Source organism: Vulpes vulpes, chromosome 13 (assembly GCF_048418805.1).
Source record: "Vulpes vulpes isolate BD-2025 chromosome 13, VulVul3, whole genome shotgun sequence".
NCBI classification, from domain to species: domain Eukaryota; kingdom Metazoa; phylum Chordata; class Mammalia; order Carnivora; family Canidae; genus Vulpes; species Vulpes vulpes.
This window is the reverse complement of record NC_132792.1, coordinates 85,755,761-85,776,203: the sequence shown is the minus strand read 5'-3', so window position 1 is coordinate 85,776,203 and position 20,443 is coordinate 85,755,761. Positions and strand designations below refer to the sequence as shown.

The window sequence follows — 20,443 nt, the reverse complement described above, 5'->3', positions numbered from 1 at the left end:
TAGGTTGAACTCGTATCCTCCAGTATAGGGCGGGAAAGAATGCTTTGAACCACGGAAGCTCTCTGCTGTTCATTTATGAGGTAGGAACATTGTATTCAGCATAGCGTAGTGCCACCTAACGGTTGTGGGCAGAGCAGTCCCTGCCCCCAGACAGACCTCCAGGTGCTGTAATTGGGATGGTTCTTCGAGCCTCACATATACTCACGGTGAGCAAATAGGGGTGTTCTTTTTTTCTTTATACATCTCCCAGTTCATAAAACCAGAAGAAATAGATAGAAATAAGGGATTGCCATTTTGCAAAAATAATGGATGTAGACAGTGGTCCTGAAGAGCTGCTGAAAGCATCAGGTGAAAAGCTGGTGGGGGAAAAGGAGTGTGGTATCAGTGCAGAGACAGAAAGTAGGCTAATGGAGCAGAAGAGAAAATCCTGGAATGGAGCCACACGTCACGATCACCTTATTACAGCAAAGACCCCACAGCAACATACCTACTGCAGGGCAGGAGCAAAAGACAGGTTGTGCACCTGGCCTCCCTCCTCATGCTACATATAGAAATCATTTCCAGATGGATCATGGACCAAAATGTGAAACTGAAAACAATGAAGCTTCCAGGAGAAAATCCTCATGACCATGAGGCAACCAAAGATGATGTTACCCAAGACACAGAACACTAGCTACAAAAGAAAATAGTGGAAAAAATGGATTCCATTAAATTTAAGCACTACTGTTTGTCAAAAGACACAAAGGAGAGTGAAAAATGCAAGACAGAGAGTGGACAAAGAGTCGTGTGATACATGCATCCGACAAAGGACTCACAGCCAGAATGCCTCACTACTGCAAGCCAATAAGAAAAGATCGACCCAATTGTTTGAGCAATAGACTTGACGAGAGATTCGTTTTATAAACAAAGAAGATGTACATAGCCAATAATCACAGAAAAGGCACTCAGCATTATTCATTTTCAGGATAATACACACTAAAACCAGAATCAGGTGCCCCCTACACACTCACTAGAATGGGTGAAATAGGGCAGCCCTGGTGGCGCAGCGGTTTGGCGCAGTCTGCAGTCTGGGGTGTGATCCTGGAGACCCGGGATCGAGTCCCACATTGGGCTCCCTGCATAGAGAGCCTGCTTCTCCCTCTGTCTGTGTCTCTGCCCCTCTCTCTCTGTGCCTATGAATAAATAAATAAAATCTTTAATAAAAAATAGAATGGGTGAAATTGAAAAGACAAATAAATGAAAATACCAAGAGTTGGTGAAGCTGCAGAGTAACAGGAACTCCCATCCCCTGCTGGCAGGAAGTAAATATGATACTGCCATTTTGGATGTGTTCGACAGCAATGCTGAAGGCTAAATATAAATATATTCTCTGAGCTCTTCCCCTCCTAGGTACGTGACTATGGAATTGAGTCATATATGCACCAGGAGACATTTTTATAGCAGATTTACTTAGAATACTGAAAACTAGAAACAGCCCAAACATTCCTCTGCTGATAGGTAAATAAATTATACAGTAGTGTATCTATTCAGTGGGATTATTCTGAGCAATATAAAAGAACAAACCACTGATAAAAGGTGGATGATTCTCACATGGATAATATTAAGTAAAATAAGCCAGAAGCAAAATAGTAGGATTCCATTTATACAAAATTCAAAAACAGACCAAAGAAATTTATGATGCCCAAAATGAGAACAGAGGTCATCTTTGAGTTATTGATGATATTGATGAGAAAGAAGTCTGAGGGAGGCCTAGGAGGCTAATCGTGGTCTGCATCTTGATCTGAATGATGGTTAAGTGGCATATGCATTTGGAAATTAACTAAAATATATACTTACCACTTGTGGACTTAATTGTAGGTACATTATACTTTATTTAAAAAACTGATTTCGGACTTAATTATGAACTGATCAAGCTGGCATTCCAGCACAATGATCAATCCTAAAATCACAAAAACAAGGAACAACTTGATATTTTGTGCCTGCTTCCCAACGAAGTATACTTGTAAAGTATCCTTGTCTTAAAGAATATGTAATTCTTATGAAGCTGTGGAGCTAACTCTCAGTTTATAGGAAATAAGGGAGAGAAACATGTTAAATGATTCACAGAAATGCAATGAATGAGAACAACCCAGGACATGGGGCTCTCTACAGGAAAGATGACCCCATTTTCTCAACAAATAAATTGCCAAGAAAAAAAAAGAGCAAAGAGGAACCTATAGATTAACATAAACTTGTAAGACATATCGACCAATTACAATGTGTGGACTTTACTTGGATGTGGATTTGAAAATGTCAGCTGTAAGAAAATGTCTGAAACAATCTGGGAAATTGGAACAGTGACTAGAAATTCAATTATATGAATATAGTAATATTTATTTTAGATATAATAAATTATACTGTGTTTATTTTTTTAAAAAATCCCTTAGCTCCTTGAGAAATGGTTGATCTCAGAGCTGGTGCAGGGAAGGTACAAGATGAGTCTGGAACACCTTGTGGTTCCAGAAAGTAAGAAAGTACTCAAAAAAGAATGGAGGTCTGATGGAACTCCTAATGGCCAACACCAGAACAATTTCAGCAACAAAATAAAGATTGATACTATTGGATTTTAGATCATCGAATAAAATGAACATGTGTAAGTCTAAATGGACTTCTAAATAAATAATAAGATAAAAGAGGTAAGCAAATAAGTCAAATGCCAGAGAAAAGGCAGCTCTCTCTTACAGTAGAATGTTGGAGAGAGGGAAGTGGAAAATCAGTTCGACAAACAGCACAGTAACCATTGTTGCAGGCAGAATCCACCAATAGATCCTAAAGCCAATGGGTGAAACTTTGAGGAGAGACAAGGCATTTGCAGTGTTCCAGAGTATCTCTCCCAAGATAGTGACTACAAGGAAAAGATAACTATTCAGTGAAAAAAAATGCAAGGCACCATCTTAAAAGGTGATCAAGGCCAACATGACCAGCAATAAGACAGTTCAGCATCGTGAACCCCTACAGGGATGGACAGTCCTTCTGTGGTTTTCTAGCCAAAATGCATAACCTCATTCTCAATCATGAGAAAGCATCAAACCCAAATGAAGGGACAGTCCACAATTTGTATTTTGTAATAACTTCTCAAACTGTGAATGGAGACCATGGCTACTGTCTACAGGTGCGTTCTATATTTTGTATTCTACAAAATAACTGACCAGTACTCTTCAAAAGTGTCAAGATTGGGGCACCTGTGTGGCTCAGTCAGTTAAGCATCTGCTTTGGCTCAGCTCATGGTCTCAGGGTCACGTCCCATGTCTGGCTTACCCACTCAGTAGGGAATCTGCTTCTCTCTTACCCTCTGCCTCTCCTCCTGCTCATGTTCTTTCTCCCTCTCTTTCTCTTTCTCTCTCAAATAAATATATAAAAATATTTTTTAAAAAAGTATCAAGGTAAAAAAAAAAAAAAAAAAGGAAAGACTGAGGACCTGTCACAGACAAGGAGACTAAGGAGCCAAGACAAGTCAGTACAAGGCAAGGTCCGAGATTGGATCCTGGACCAGAAAAAGGACATTGGTGACATTTGACTGGTGACATTGGACTAGGCCTGTAGTTGAGTTAATAATACTGCCCCAGTGTTAATTTCCTGGTCCTGATCACATACTATGACTATGAGAGGTGTTCGTATCAGGGGAAGGTGAGTATGCTGGGGAACTCGCCGAGTTGTGTTTGCAGTGATTCTGCACATCTAAAATTTGTTCAGAATGAAAAGTTTTATTCAGAGAGAACCCTTACATTTTAGAGATAAATAATGAAATACTCATGGATTGTTTTAAGGCCAAGTCCGTCTTTGAACATACCCAACACTCATCACCAATTTTCATGGCCAATACTAGATGAGGTGTTTATTCCCTGAAAATTTTCAGCCCTGGGTCCTGAATAAAACTGATAGGGCGCCATATCAGATTATAGAATCCAGGGCAGAGGCGTAGCTAGGAGAGCAGAACGTGCCAGTTGATCATCGCCTCCAGTCAGGTGACCCGTGGGCCCAGTGCTTGGGCTCATTGACACCATTTGCTTTAATTAAAAGAATCCGCCCAGGTGGAGCATTCCCCTAGCCTCTGAGGCCCTCACCATTACCTGTTGCTTGGGCTTGGGCACCATGAGAGGTTGCAGTGTGAGGGCCAATGGGACCATCTGATTTTTCTTCCAACAGGAACGGAGGAGGCCGCAGTGGGACGTTCTGCGCCATCAGCATCGTCTGTGAGATGCTCCGGCACCAGAGGACGGTGGATGTCTTCCATGCGGTGAAGACACTGAGGAACAATAAGCCCAACATGGTGGACCTCCTGGTAGGACCCTCACTCTGGCCTGCTGAACCGGGTGAACTTGGCTGGCGTAGTTGGTGGTAAAACTGATTCCTGGGCGAGGAGACTCGTCTGCAGAAGCATAGTAGAATCACTGTGCTTGCGAGGGCCTTCCTCCCTCCCCTCTCTCACTTGGCTTTTCACAGGGTGACTTCACCTCCACACACTGGCACTGTGGAAAGAGGCGAGACTCACAAGTGAACATCCTTATTAATTTCCCTTCCTGGCAGTGCCTTCCACATGGCTAAGTGCTTAGTCTTCACGGGGAAGACATAATAATCACAGCACACCAAGTGCCAGATTTTCTTTTTTTTCTTTTTTTTTTTTTAGATTTTCAAATTATATATTTTATAAATAGCTTAATCATCTAATATTTATCAAAGCTGTGAATTTTAGTTTGACATTGAAATATTGCATTTAAGTCTAGTGGCCGTATCCCAGATGAGGACGAAGGAGCCAAGAAAGAAAGGATTAGGGGCAATTATTAGAGTATTTCAGGAAATCTTTCTTGTGTGCAGCTATTTAAATGCCAACCACCACGACTTGCAAGCAGTAGAATAGCTTAAAGTGGGGGAGCTTTCAGATTCGGTGTTTGTACCTCTCTGTTGATGGAAGAAGGATCTGAAGGAAACGATGGGATGATCCCAAGGTCAGGAGAACAGCCTGGGGTAGGGAGAGGGAGGAAGACATGGCTGGTACCACAGGCCTGGAAAGCCTGTATGGCCTGGCCCTCAGCACTGGGGCAGTGGGCTTCAAATCTAATGTATAAGAAAGGGACTAAAGAGAGAGTGGAGCTTCGAGCCAAAGTTGAGAAAGTCGCCGTGGTCCCAGTCATCACAGTGCCCCAGGCTGTGTAATGACAGTCACCATTGCCAACCCACTCCTGGGACACATCCTCCTTCACCCAAGTCACTGTCCTGGGGCATTTGCTTCCCCCAGGTACACATGTCCTGCTTGATGGGTTATTCTGTTTCCAAGAAGCAGGGTGCTGCCCAGAGAATTTGGTGGAGGTGTTTGCTGTTTGGTCAGGTGCCAACTTCCAGAACCATCAGCAGTTAGTACCTTGGCTTCTGTGGAAAAGGACCATGCCCTCCAGACTGCTGACCTCTCCTCCCCGCCCTAGGGGATGCCCAGGAAAACCCAAAATCTACTCTCAGCTCTGCTACTCATTCAACTCAAGTGACCTCAGACAAAGTAACCTGGCAATTCACGTCTCCTTGAGCCGGTCACTTAGCTTTCCTGACCCCAAGTCCTGTAAACCAGGGATAACGTTGGCTGGTTGAAGTGATCCCGCTAGACAGTATGTGTGAGAGTGTTTTGGCAACTGCAAAGGTGAGAAAGTGGTTCTTGAGAGTGCAGGTGTTTACTGGGCATCCTGTAGCCAGCAGGTACATATGAGCTGGTTGGGTGAGGAGGATGAGGTGGCATGATGACAGCTAGCAGCTGTCATTCACATGGTGCTTAATATGTGCCAGGCCACACACTCAGTGGCTTTTACAGAGGCGCAGATTTCAAGTGAATAGGCTAAGGCTGGCTGGCGTGTCCCGTGTGCAGGCGTCCCTAGAGCCAGCCCCTCCCAGAGGCAGAGAACTGTCTCACTCCTTGGGATCACCCGTGAATTTGGAAGAGTTGTACCAGAATCCTCCGTCTTCGGGGCTGGGTGGGGGCAGTTGAGATAGGGCAGCTGGGCCATCAGAGGTGGCCTGAGTTTAAGACAGATAAGAAGGGTGGCTCAGTGGTTGAACATCTGCCTTTGGCTCAGGGAGCCTGCTTCTCCCTCTGCCTGTGTCTCTGCCTCTGTCTGTGTGTCTCCCATAAATAAATAAATAAAATCTTAAAAAAAAAAAAGATAAGAAGGTGGGCAGAAGATGGAAGCAAATACCTAAATTAAAATATTCTGACTTAAGTGGCATTTAACCTCTGGGATTCAGGGACCGATGTGTAGCTTCCAAACTTTGGTTGGTAGTTGGGCAAAGCTGACCTTGATGAAAAAAATATATGTATCATTTCCCTCTCACCGCAGCCGGAATTAAGCAGGTCATTAGTAATAGACCCTTCCGGGGCTTTCCACTAATGGCTCTGGCTGTAGCTTTCATCACTCACGAATTTTTATGTGCAGAAACAGTGCGGCTTTTTCCACATTGGTGGTACAGACTAAAGGATGGAGGTGATTCTTTGTGGACTGAATGGACATGCAGGTGGTGGGACCAGCAGGGAGCCCACTGTTCTATAATAATTTAGGCGTTTCTGTGATTAGGTTGCTCTAATAGAGAAAATAAGATCTTTCGATGCCCAAACTTCTGAGGGTCAATACCAGTTTTAGGATAAGGTCAGTACTGAAAAATATAAGGAAAGTATTTTCAATTTCCTGGAAGAATGTCTGATACATTTGTGACAGTGATTGTTAGCAAAATAATAGGTAAAATCTGGTGACCAGAGGAACAAATGTCACAGGGCTCTTTTCAGAGGGCTTGAAGCTTCCTGAATTGAATGAGGACTCCTGTCGTTTGTTTGTTTTTTGCTTACAAGTACAATTTCTGTTACTTTGGTAGTCATATATGTGTACCTTGGCTGAGGGAATTAATTAATTCAGGTCCAGGTGATAAAACCCAATACAATTTCATTGGGCATAGAAGACCATCTGAGGCCCGAGCCTCTCCTAAGCACAAAATGTTGTACCAGCCACTGAAAAGCACAGGGTACTGAGTCTGCCTAGCTGCATCTTCTTAGAATGATGAAATGTGTTCCAGAAAGTCCTGGAGCGCACTTCTGTGCTGGCTGGTCGGGAGGCAGAGGGGATGGGGTGTGGAGGGCCAGGGACTGGGTCCCATAGGAGGCTCAGTCGCCCCCCCACCCCCACCCGCCACCTCCTCCTGGCCTGGTTAGATTCAGATGGAGTCCCCAGTGCCTGAGCGCCTTTGAAGTTTCTAGGGAAATGGGCTGCTTCAACAAACATCTCCTTTCTTTTTTTGTCCTCACTGGCTTTTAGGCGTTTCCAGAGCTCCGTTATGATTTTTTTGTTTTTTTCCCCCCAGGGCTCTGTTTGAACAGAGAAACAGCCTTTGGGGGACAGATCTTTCCTAAAGAAACATTGTCCCCTGGAAGGTGGGGGAACTCTGGCCAACATGATGGGATTTGACATACATCTGCATTGTCGAAGGTTACCAAGATCAGGATAATTAACACATCCATCACCCCGCTTAGGCTACATACTGGACTCCTGTGAGTCTGTAGTGAGAATGCTTAAGATCTATTCTCAGCAACTTCCAAATACATAATACTGTATCACTAGTAACTGTAGTCACCCTGCCTGTACATTAGATCCCAAGAACTACTTATAACTGAAAATGTGTACCCTTGACCAACATCACCTCATTCCCCTACCCCAGCTCCTGGCAACCACCATTCTATTCTGTTTCTATAAATTGGCTTTTTTTTTTTTTTTTTAATGAAAGCATTAAAGAATCCTAAGCTCTAGGCTCACCACAGTGGCCATGATTCAGTTGATCTAGGGGCTGGCTGCAGCAGCCAGATGTTAAAAGCACCCCAGGTAATTCTAGTATGTGGTAGGGTTAAGAAGCTTAGTGCCCAGTCTAGAATGGCTCCAGCCAGGGCCATACGTCAGAATTACCTGAGGCACTGTCACAAAAGCCAAGGCCCCAGACCAAGTATGGGTGCACGTGTATGTGTATGGGTGGATGTTGGGGGCTGTGTGTAGGTATGGGTGGGTGTGCATGTGTATGGATATTGGGGGTGCATGTATACATGTTTAGGAGTAGATTGTGGGGGTGTGTAGGGGGGGTACATGCCATGTGCAGGGGTGGATGTGAGTGTGTGTGTGTCAGTGTGTGTGTAGGCATGAATAGTGGTGTGGGGGGTGGGCGTGTGTATGTGAGCATATATATGGATGTGTGTGTGCACATGTGTGTGTGCATATGTAGGGGTGGAGGGGGAAGTAGGTGTAGGGAGGTGGGTATGTGTGTGAGTATATATATGCGACGGGTATTGTATGTGTATACGTGTGTGTATGTGCATGCATAGGGGTGGGTATGTGTATGTGAGTATATGTATGTATGTGTACACGCGTGTGCACGCATACATAGAGGTAGATGGGGGAGTAGGTGTAGGTGTGGGTATGTGCGAGTGCTGAGTGGAGGACATAGGCCCCAGACGGGGAGTCAGAGAGGCCCAGTGTGGCCCATCTCTGGAGACACTTGAGGACATTCCACTTCCCTTGGGCCTGGGCTTGGGCCTGGGCTTGACACACAGCCTCTGGGAAGCACCCATTCTCCCCGAGTCCTCCTGTGGAAGTCCGGGTGTAGTCTTCCTGCACCCTGCAGAAAGTAATCTCCAGTAAAGCCCTGTGCCCTTTCCCCCTGCCCCCCACTCCAGACTCTGACTTCCTTGAGTCAGGAACTGGCTCAGGCAGCAGAGCTACTGGCTTGGGGCAGGGGTCCAGGACACAGGCACTGAGGGACCCTCACCCATACAGAGCTTCCCCTCGCTGCCCTTGAACCTGGGGAGGCCGTGACCACACACTGATGAGTCTCAGTAGGAAACCAGGCACAAACTTCCCTTCCTTTGAGGGAAAAACATTCTCCCTACATTTTTCAAGGCAGAGATGAAAGTAATGATGCACTCTGTCTATTGTCAGAGACACACCGCTGTCTCATTGAGGGGTGTCCCTGGCTGGGAATGTCCTGGGAACATTGACACAGATGGCCCCACTCATGATTATTGGCACACTGGGGACCACTTGACCTTCTGGCCAGGGCCATTAGTCAGGGTTTTTTCCAGACTGTAGGACCTATCAGTCCAGGACCCAGGTGAAATTGTGAAATTTGTTTCAGGTTCAAAGAGCAGGTGCATTGGAGAGAGAAGGGTTACCCAGGTGAACTGTTCATACTGCTCTCTGGATCGTGTCAGAGATTCCCACTCGCAGGCAGCATGGGAACTGCGAGTGCCCAGGGTGACCGCAGGACCCCTGGTTCCTCAGACACAAGGCAGCATGTGCTGAGACGGGCACAGCTCAAGCCCTTCAGGAAGCTCCCCAAAGCCACTTGCAGGCCTTGCAGCCTCGTGATGTACTCCCTGAGTGAACAGCGGTGTGGGGAGTTGGGGAGCTCTAAAACATAACCTCGCTTTTAGATGCCTCTTTATTTTTTATTTTTTTTAAAGATTTTTAAATTTATTTATTCATGAGAAACACACACACAGAGAGAGAGAGAGGCAGAGACATAGGCAGAGAGAGAAGCAGGCTCCATGCAAGGAGCCTGATGTGGAACTCGATCCCCTGTCTCCAGGATCACACCCTGGGCTGCAGGCAGCGCTAAACCGCTGCGCTAAACTGGGGCTGCCCTAGATGCCTCTTTAGATGTCACTTTGCCCTCTTCATGAGAACCAGAGGTGGGTCTGCCGTGAAGGTGGGTTTGGGGGCTTTAGAGGGGAATAGCTGGCCACCTTGGTTCCCACCTTATCCAAGGATGACCCATGCTCGTGTTTGGGCTTTGCATGCCCAAAGCCAGCTGATGTTGCCCAAATCAGGAGAATGTGGGATCCAGGCAGAAATGTTCTTTTTTTTTCCCCTGGAACCACAGAGATAGCTCATGTGGCTTAATTATACCTTCCAAAGCAAGTGAGCTGAGAGAGGAAACTGCAGAAGACAGGCCTGTACCTGGTGATCAAGGGTAATCAGTTGCTTTCCAGCATTTCCTGGGGTGCTTGGGGGAGGCCACACAACAATTTATGGTCTTCCTTCTCCTTCCCTTTATTTTGCCGATTCAGAAACCAGTCATCACAGAATCTACTGGGATTGACAGTTTGCTTAGGAGGGATAAGATGATAGCAAATTCATTTTGAAAATTATAGTCGTGCCTGGGACAGGGCAGCTTCAGTGATTCTAACATAGCAACCCCTTCAGTGAAGCCGACAATCCTTTTAGGGGTTGTGGCTGGAGGCCAGTGGCTATATGACCCTCTAGATGCATGTTCATATATTACAAACCATCAAAAGGATGGTTTGTAGTAGTCACCAAAATTGCACAGTTAGGTTTATGCGAGACCATGTTTATGCAATAAGTAATTGTATCTCTCAGATTTCCATGAAAAACATTGTCTCTGTGAAGGAAACAGGAGAACAGGATTGACCACTTCATAGCCAACATTTCAGCCCAGTCATCTGACAACATGGCCTTTTAGAATTTTGAAATGTAAATGGTTTCTTTTAAATATTTTGAAAATAAAAGTATCAAATCCTGAAATATGGATCAGAAATATTTGATAGATGCATGTTCAGTTCTCTTGGGCATATACCTAGGAGTGGAGTTGCCAGGTCATCAGCCAATTCTTCTGTTTAACCTTTTGATGACCTGTTGGATGATTTTCTTTTCTTTTTTTTTCTTTTTTTCTTTTTATTTATTTAGTTTTATTGGAGTTCAATTTGCCAACATATAGAATAACACCCAGTGCTCATCCCATCAAGTGCCCCCCTCAGTGCCCGTCACAGTCACCCCCACCCCCTGCCCACCTCCCTTTCTACCACCCCTTGTTCATTTCCTAGAGTTAGGAGTCTCTCATGTTCTGTCTCCCTTTCTGATGATATTTCCCACTCATTTTTTCTCCTTTCCTCTTTATTCCCTTTCACTATTTTTTATATTCCCCAAATGAATGAGGCCATATAATGTTTGTCCTTCTCCGATTGACTTATTTCACTTAGCATAATACCCTCCAGTTCCACTGTTGGATGATTTTCTGAAGTGGCTACACCTTTCACATTCCCACCAGCAGCGTATGAGGTTCCAGTTTCTCCTCGTCCTTACCAACACTTGTTACTGTCTTCTTAATCCTAGCCATCCTGGTGGATGCTACTGATATTTTCATCTTGTGGCACTTCTAATATGTTGAAATGGTCTGTTTGCTTCCTGTCTTCCCCTCCAGATCGTAAAGTCCCAAAGAACAAAAGCTGTATCTTAAAATCCCTGGTCTCCAGCCTTCAATATTTATTGGGTTGAATCAAATGCTGCTAAACCCATATTTTGTTATCATTTACATATACGGCCAACGTTTGACACTCCCAACTGTATGTCAGGTTCTGTGCTAAAGACTGGTGTATTACATGCAAAGGGATAAAATATGGCTCTTTGTCTTCAAATAAACAGATTGGACTAGTGGGACATTCAGAGAACAAAATGTAGGTGAAGACAAGAAGACTGCAATGACTAATTAAGAGGCACATATCCAAAAGATGGAAATTTAGTTTTAATTAATTTGGCAAACTCAAAGTAAGTGATCCATTTCCTTGGTTTTGGCCATTGTGTTGGGTAGTGAGACAGTGGTGCACACACTTAACAACTTGTGAAAGCTTATCTCTTATGGAGATGGGAAGAGAGCCTTCTAGATGCTGAGCCACTCTGTCTCAGCTGCCAGGCTGCTGCCAGGTGGCAAATAGAAGCATCCTCAGCTGCTGTGTCCCTCTGCTTGGCTCAGAGACCACACTAAGATGAGCGTGCCATTAGCACACCACACAAACACAAGTGCAAATGCCCTCTCCTACCACCTGAGATCCCACCAGGGCCAGAACCTCAGGCAGGTCTCCCTCAGGCCAAGGTCCATGATCTAAGAAAGCTGTGCCCAAGAAAAATGACTTTGCTGCCTGATTAACAACTGACATGTGGTTCCCAGAGGGAATCCAACACTTCCCCTCTGGGCCTTTCGTTACATGGTTCCTCTACCTGGAATGCCTGTAGGTACCTGCTGCCTCTTACAGGTCCTCCCTAGGAAGTTATGCTCCCTCCCCCTCTACGCCCAGGTTGGGGGACCATTCGGGGGCCCTGCTCCGTGCCGAGCCTTGTTATCATTGGGTAGTGGTCTCAGTCAGACCATGGAATTCTCAAAGTCAGGGACCAGGTCAAGTACTTGGTACTTAAGAGGTGCTTGTAAATTCTCACAAAATGGAAGACATCAGGGGTATAGCTGGGCCAGGAGTGACGCATTTATATGTTGAGGACCTTGTATGAGCGAATCACAAAATATTTCTCCCAGACTTTGGGGAAAGTCTTTTTTTTTTCCCCTTCTACTTCTTGATTGATTTTTCCCATACTCTGTATTCAGGATGTTGATGTACAGGTAAACATTTATGTGTGGACAAATCTATATATGTGTTCCAGTTGTCCAGAGCTTTCCAGGAATTCTAGAAGAGGTAGATGTCAAAATACCTTTCATCGGGAAACAACTTGTGGGGAATGTCTCCAGACAGCAGATGTTTGTGGCTCCCAACCGTGACTTTCTGATTCATTTCTGATTCAAATCCTTCTCAGTTTGATTTCTTCCAATTAAAACCCTAACCTGGCATAATTGCTCTAACAGCACCAGCATTTGGATATCACATAGCTGACATCTTCTCCCTTCCGCTTTCTAGGATCAGTACAAGTTCTGCTATGAGGTGGCCCTGGAATACTTGAATTCTGGCTGATGGCATAAACAGCGCTGCAAACCAACCCTTTCATCCCACAAAGCCAAGACGTTCCATGGTATTTGTGTAGATGAGATGAAGACTTCTCAATATGCTTATTTTGCTTTGCATAATTGGCTCTTTTTAAGAGCCCAAGAAAGCGTTTATGAAACTGCTTTGCACTGCCCAACTCCCAGCAATGCTGCTGCCTGACAGAAGCACACACACAGCAGAGTCATCAAATACTGTCCTCCTCGGCATCGGCTTGTTAGAGCAGCGTAGACATCTGGTAAACCCAAGAGCACAATTATATTCTTATGAAGGAATTTGTACCTTTGGGGTATTATTTTGTGGCCCGTGAACCCTTTGTTATTGTTACGGCTGAGTGTACATTTTTGTTTTGTGGAGAATGCTACCTGGCATTATGATAATATATTATTTTAGTTAATATTTGTATTTTAACATGTTGCATAATATAAGCTTCTGTACCTTTCCAAGACTAACAGATAAACATATAACGAACAAAGATACGCTGTATGAGTTGTTGTTTCTATCAGATTTGTATTGTTTCCAAGGGAAAAAGCTTGGGAAGAAGTCAGTTCAAAAATGCAAAGCTCGATGATGAGATTCACAGATCCAAAGCTTCTCCCTTTGTTTATATTGTAAATATTTTTGATTTCATCAAATTATTTATTCATTAAAAGAAATTTTTGTGAAGCACAGTGAGTGACAATCATTTTTATGAAGCGCAGGAAATGATTGATTGTATGATGTGACCTTGTGTGAATTCTTCCTCAATAAATAAAGAGCGTGACCAGTCTTGCTGTATTCCTGGTGTCCCAGCGCCCCGGCGACGGGGGCAGCTCCGGTCACCGCAGGCCCCTGGCAGACAGATGGGGTCTGTTGGCCTGGAGCAGGTAAGGTTGGGATTTTTGAGAGAGAACTTCTGTCCGTGAGACATCCTGGCCCATCCTGGGAGCCTCCCTGGCGGGGGAGGAGCTGCCTGCCCCCTGACCTGGTGGGCACAACTGTTGCAGAGTGCAAGAGGCCAGTCCCAGGGCCGTGACTTCCTGACCAGGACAACCTCTTCCTTTCGCTTTTTTGTCTTGGTCAGTGGGGTAACCTCTGTCCTCTCCAGGCTTCATTCAAACCTGAAACTTGCTAAGAGAACTGAGAGAACACTTTATGAGGGGTTAAAGGATCAGGACACAAATCTGTGTTTAAGCAGGACATAAAGCTGAACAAGACAGTCCCTGGCCGAGAGAACGATCATGCAGAGTGGCCTGCACCTCGCTCCTCAGGGCCTCTGGCTGATTCTGAGGGAGGAGGTGAGGCCATGCACTGACTATATGAGGTCAAACTGAGTTGCGGGCTATGTTAAGTGACTTCCAACCGACGATGAGTGTGAACTTTTACCAGACACCCAGTTCTGCATCCGAAACTATGCAGGGTGCTTTCCCAACAGGCAGCCATTCCCCCCTGCGACAGTGATGGAACCGTCTTACAGCCCGAGAGACTCAGGTTGGAAGACATCAAATACTTGTCCGAAGCCACCCCATCTGGTCAGTGCCAGGTGCCTCCAGGCCTGGGGAGGCAGAAGGATGGCAGCAGAAGCACAGGCACCCTTGATACAACACACAGTGAAAGGAAACTCCATTCCTGCTGAGACAGGGAGATACGGGACCCATCACCCCCTCCGGAAAATGGGGAGGCTTGACAGGAATTCCTGCCTGCTCTGAGGACCCTGGTGAGTAGGGACAACAAGAGTAGAGGTTGTCTGCCCAGGGGACTGAGGTTGACACCTGCACCTTAGGCCTGCAGTGCTTTGCTGAGCTGTGAGGACACGATCGCTATGCCCTGATGAGGGATTGCCCAGCGCCCCTGAAGGAGATGGGACACCACAACCAGGAGAGCAGGCCAGCACTGAGCTGGGCATCCAGACTAAATGCCTCACCGCTGGGCTCCTCCCATACACTGTCCTCTCACCATCCCCACGCAATTCTCTTCAATTAAACTCCTAAAATGTTAAAAACTGCTCTTTGCATACCTCTTCAAAATGGCTTCCCCCAGATACAGGACTAGGGATGACATGCGGAAAGCTGTACCCACTGTGGGCCAGCCAGCCTGTGACAGGTGGGGAAGCGTGATGCCCTCAGTTCTCTCCTACAGAGTCATGGCTTGGATCTTCATGCCCTAAGCCAAAAGATAAGCCACCTCCGCCTGGCGCAGAAGTGGCTTAAGATTTGGGAGTCTGACAATTCACCCCATTTTGTAGGGATCAAGCCCCATCTCATATTGAGGCCAGTAGTTTCCTCTAGACTTTTGAGTCTCTCAAATTTTCTTTCTTTCACTTGGTTTCACTTCTTAGCAGAAATAGTGATAGAAGAAAAGGGACATTGTGTGGCTTTTTCCGATTTCCCATGAGGCCTTGCAGCATGGTTGAGATTCTCATTTCTTTCAGCACACAGAGTAAGTCTCTGCCCCTTGCCAAGGAAAGAAGTATCCCTTGGCTCAGTGTCCCTTCTCTTTCTTCTCTCAGTACTCTGGGTTCTCCTCTACAGTGGCATCCTCAGCCGCCCAGACTATCGACACCTGCAAAGGCTGGAGACACAGGAAATCCTGCCCCCTAGCTTCCTGACATGGTCCTGCTCAGGAACTACTTAACAGAATTCAGTGTACAGGCTAAAGTGGCTTTGCAATATGTGGCTGCACTGAACTTATTTCCCAAATTCCCATTCTCTCTGTACTTCCAATTAGCTGAGCCCCAGGGGCCATTTTGTGCAAGATGCAGAAGCAGAAATGAGGCAGCAGCTGTATGGTTTTCACACTCAAAAGGTGGGAACAGCTGCAGCCACACCACTGCCATGTGCCAACAAGGTGAACCAGCTGGTAGTAACAGTGTGGATGAGCTGCCCACCAGCACTCTACTTGTTATCCTTCTGGCTTCTGCTTGTGGTCTGGATCCAAACTCATACCCTATTTTTAAGTTTTGTGAAGACATCCCAGTTCCAGGTACAAAAATCATCATTAGTTATCTACTGCTGAAAAACAAATGGTTCTAAAATGAAATGTTCAAAATACCAATAAATACTTAAGATCTCATGCATTTTCTATGGGTCAGAAATTCAGGAGTAGCCTATCTGGGTGATCCTGGCTCTAAGGTCACTCGCTAAGGGACTGTTCCAATGTTGGGTCAGGGCTGCAGTCTTCTGAGATCCTAAAGGGTGGAGGGGCCCGACTTCCAAGATGGCTCACACACACCTGGCAAGTTGATGCTGGCTGTTGTCCAGAGATTCAATTCCTTTCCATGTGAGCCCTCATACTTATGCAAGCTGTATAAGTGTCCCTGCAGCACGGGGGCCAGCCTCTCCCAGTGATCCAAGATGGAACAAGGCAGAACCCAACAGTTCTTTTATGACCTCACCTTGGAAGTCTCATTCTCTGCCATCTCCACAATATCCTATTGGTTATAAAGGTCAGCCCTATTTAGTACAGAAGGAAATGCATAAGGACACAAATCCCAGGATGTGAGAATCCTTGGAGGCCATCTGAGAGGTTGGCCACCACCTGCCATCTTATCTATCTTATAAAAGGTCAGTTTTAGAGAAATTCATCCAATACTTCTAATCCCAGACGAGCTAGAGTAACAAAGACCAGATTTACCCACCTACCCAACTAACTGGGAGAAAACATATTGAAAAAAAGAAAAATGCTTTCTTTACTTTTTTTTTTTTTTTTTTTAGAGAGAGAGAGAGAAAAAAGATCACAAGTGTGGGGGGAGGGGCAGTGGGAGAAGGAGAGAGAAAATCTTAAGCAGGCTGCACGCTTAGCACGGGGCCTGGTATGGTGCTCAGTCTCACAACCCTGACACCATGACCTGAGCTGAAATCGAGAGTTGGATGCTTAGCCACCTGAGCCACCCAGGCACTCCTAAAACAATGCTTTTCAAGACACTGGACATCAACTAGTAAAGGAAAAACAGAAAGCAAGTTAAGTGGGCCCTAGAATTGCACCAGTTTATAGCCTGGAGAGACTTTCCAGACAATGGGGGCAGGCAGGGAAGCCAGGTATAGCCCAGTGGTTTCCCTTTGAAACAAGAGTTCTCTTATTTGATCTGACAGTTTCCAAAAATCAAAGTGGCTAGTTTTTAGAGCAGGGCAGCAGAGATGAGAGAGCTGTATAAAGAATTCTGAACATCTGCAGAGATCCCCCATCGAGTCTTCCATTAAGAGCTGATAATATTAAGCATGGAAGAAAATTATCTGAGGCCAAAGAGAGAACCACACCAAAATTAGAGGGAACAACAATTAGAGTTCACACACAGCCAGATTAGCTCCTGTTCCCACTGGATAGAGCACCCAGAAAGATTTGGCCTCAGTAAGTGGCGCAAAATTATCTCTAGACTAAACACAGCTGTAATCCTGCCTAGCAAGGCAATAACTGAAAGGATCAAACTGTCTCCAAGTAACTTAACTGCATCGCAGAACAAAGCTCAAGAATATTTATTGAAATACAAAAATATCCAGTACCCAAGAAAGTAGAATTAACAGTGTCTGGCAAGCAATCCAAAATTACTAAGAACACAAAACAGGAAAGCTGGAAAACATGACACATTAAAAAAAAGGGGGGGGGAACCAACCAGTCAAAACTCACCCAAAGAGAACAGGGATGATAGAATTAGTAGACCAGTACGTTAAAGCCCTAATTTTATAATATGATTCTAGATGATCAAGAAACTAAAGACTTAGCAGATTTAAACTAAAACATGAAAGATATAAAAAAAGATATAAACCGAACTTCAAGAGATGAAAATCACAAAACCTGAGATAAAAAATGTATCAGTGGGATTAATAGCAGATTAGAATGTAGAAGAAATTAGTAGACTTGAAGACATTGATAGGAACCATTAAAAATAAAATACAGAGAGAAAAGATTGAACAAAATTGAACAAAGCATCAGTGAACTATTGAAGTCTCCCCAGAGCAGGGGAATAGAGGGACAGAAAAAATATTTGAAGAAAAGGGGCAAAATTTTCCAAATTTGATGGAGATCATAAATGCACAGATCCAAGAAGCTCAATAAATCTCAAGCATCAGAAACATAAAACTACACTGACATACATCATAATCAAATTGCTAAAAACCAATGACAAAAATAAAATCTGAAAAACAGCCAGAGAAAAAATATATTGCAAGTAGAGAAAGGCACAAACTTTAGCAGACTTCTTTTTGGACACAACAAAAGACAGGAAATAATAGAGCAACCATTTAAAGTACTGCATGGAATAAAAACTGTCAGCCTAGAATTCTATACCCAGTAAGACTATTTCCCAAAACAAAGGTAAAATAAAAATGCTTTCTGATGTATGAAAACTGAAAAAATTCATTGGAAGACTCATGAGTACAAGAAATGAGTCAAGAGTGGCTTCACCAGTTCACATTCCCACCAACAGTGCAGGAAGGTTTCCCTTTCTCCGCATCCTCTCCAAAATTCATTGTTTCCTGCCTTGTTAATTTTCCCCATTCTCACTGGTGTGAGGTGGGATCTCATTGTGGTTTTGATTTGTATTTCCCTGATGGCAAGTGATGCGGAGCATTTTCTCATGTGCTTGTTGGCCATGTCTATGTCTTCCTCTGTGAGATTTCTGTTCATGTCTTTTGCCCCTTTCATGATTGGATTGTTTGTTTCTTTGCAGTTGAGTTTAATAAGTTCCTTACAGATCTTGGATACTAGCCCTTTATCTGATACGTCATTTGCAAATATCTTCTCCCATTCTGTAGGTTGTCTTTGAATTTTGTTGACTATTACCTTTGCTTTGCAAAAGCTTCTTATCTTGATGAAGTCCCAATAGTTCATTTTTGCTTTTGTTTCTCTTGCCTTCATGGATGAATCTTGCAAGAAGTTACTGTGGCCAAGTTCAAAAAGGGTGTTGCCTGTGTTCTCCTCTAGGATTCTGATGGAGTCTTGTCTCACATTAAGATCTTTCATCCATTTTGAGTCTATCTTTGTGTCTGGTGCAAGAGAGTGGTCTAGTTTCATTCTTCTGCATGTGGATGTCCAATTTTCCCAACACCATTTATTGAAGAGACTTTTTTCCAGTGGATAGTCTTTCCTCCTTTGTCAAATATTAGTTGACCATAAAGTTGAGGGTCCACTTCTGGGTTCTCTATTCTGTTCCATTGATCTACGTGTCTGCTTTTGTGCCAGTACCACACTGTCTTGATATCCACAGCTTTGTAGTACCACCTGAAATCTGGCATTGTGATGCCCCCAGATCTGGTTTTCTTTTTTAAAATTCCCCTGGCTATTAGGGGTCTTTTCTGATTCCACACAAATCTTAAAATAATTTGTTCTAACTCTCTGAAGAAAGTCCATGGTATTTTGATAGGGATTGCATTAAATGTGTAAATTGCCCTGGGTAACATTGACATTTTCACAATATTAATTCTTCCAATCCATGAGCATGGAATATTTTTCCATCTCTTTGTGTCTTTCTCAATTTATTTTCAGCAGTGTTCTATAGTTTTTAGGGTATAGATCTTTACCTCTTTGGTTAGGTTTATTCTTAGGTATCTTATGCTTTTGGGTGCAATTGTAAATGGGACTGACTCTTTAATTTCTCTTTCTTCAGTCTCATTGTTAGTGTATAGAAATGCCACTGATTTCTGGGCATTGATTTTGTATCCTGCCACACTGCTGAATTGCTGTATGAGTTCTAGCAATCTTGGAGTAGAGTACAGTATCATGTCATCTGCAAAGAGACTGACTTCTTCTTTGCCAATCTGAATGCCTTTTATTTCTTTTTGTTGTCTGATTGCTGAGGCTAGGACTTCTAGTACTATGTTGAATAGCAGTGGCGAGAGTGGACATCCCTGTCCTGTTCCTGATCTTAGGGGAAAGGATCCCAGTGCTCCCCCACTGAGAATGATATTTGCTGTGGGCTTTTCGTAGATGGCTTTTATGATGTCGTTCCTCAAAGAGTTAAAAATAGATCTGCCCTACGACCCAGCAATTGCACTGCTGGGGATTTACCCCAAAGATACAGATGCAGTGAAATGCTGGGACGCCTGCACCCCAATGTTTACAGCAGCAATGTCCACAATAGCCAAACTGTGGAAGGAGCCTTGGTGTCCATCAACAGATGAATGGATAAAGAAGCTGTGGTCTCTATGTACAATGGAATATTACTCAGCCATTAGGAAGGACAAATACTCACCATTTGCTTTGACATGGATGGAACTGGAGGGTATTATGCTGAATGAAGTAAGTCAGTCGGAGAAGGAGAAACATTATATGGTTTCACTCATACAGGGAATATTAAAAAATAGTGAAAGGGATTATAGGGGAAAGGAAAGAAAATGAGTGGAAATATCAGAAAGGAAGGCAGAACATGAAAGACTCCTAACTCTGGGAAACAAGGGGTGGTGGAATGGGAGGTGGACAGGGGGTGGGGGTGACTGGGTGATGGGCACTGAGGTGGGCACTTGACGGGATAAGCACTGGGTGTTAATCTATATGTTGGCAAATTGAACACCAATAAAAAATAAATTTATAATAAAAAAGAAATGAGTCAAAAGTCTCCAGTAAAAATCAGCATCTATGCAAAGAAATTAAGAACACTGGAAAGAGTAACTAATGGCTAAATGCAAAAGGCCCTTT

At 44.3% G+C, this 20,443-nt stretch overlaps 1 protein-coding gene across 16 annotated transcripts in view; it reads left to right on the top strand.

Moving 5' to 3' along the window:
• PTPRM (protein tyrosine phosphatase receptor type M) overlaps positions 1–13,501 on the top strand; it is a 777,617-nt gene extending 764,116 nt beyond the window's left edge. For all 16 annotated transcript variants that reach the window (XM_072734918.1, XM_072734917.1, XM_072734916.1 and 13 more), the window contains 2 exons: positions 4,186–4,321; positions 12,752–13,501. In XM_072734918.1, the coding sequence (XP_072591019.1) occupies positions 4,186–4,321; positions 12,752–12,805 (190 nt within the window). In that variant the 3' untranslated portion in view covers positions 12,806–13,501. The remainder of the gene's footprint in view (positions 1–4,185; positions 4,322–12,751) is intronic.
• The last annotated feature ends 6,942 nt before the right edge of the window (positions 13,502–20,443 follow it).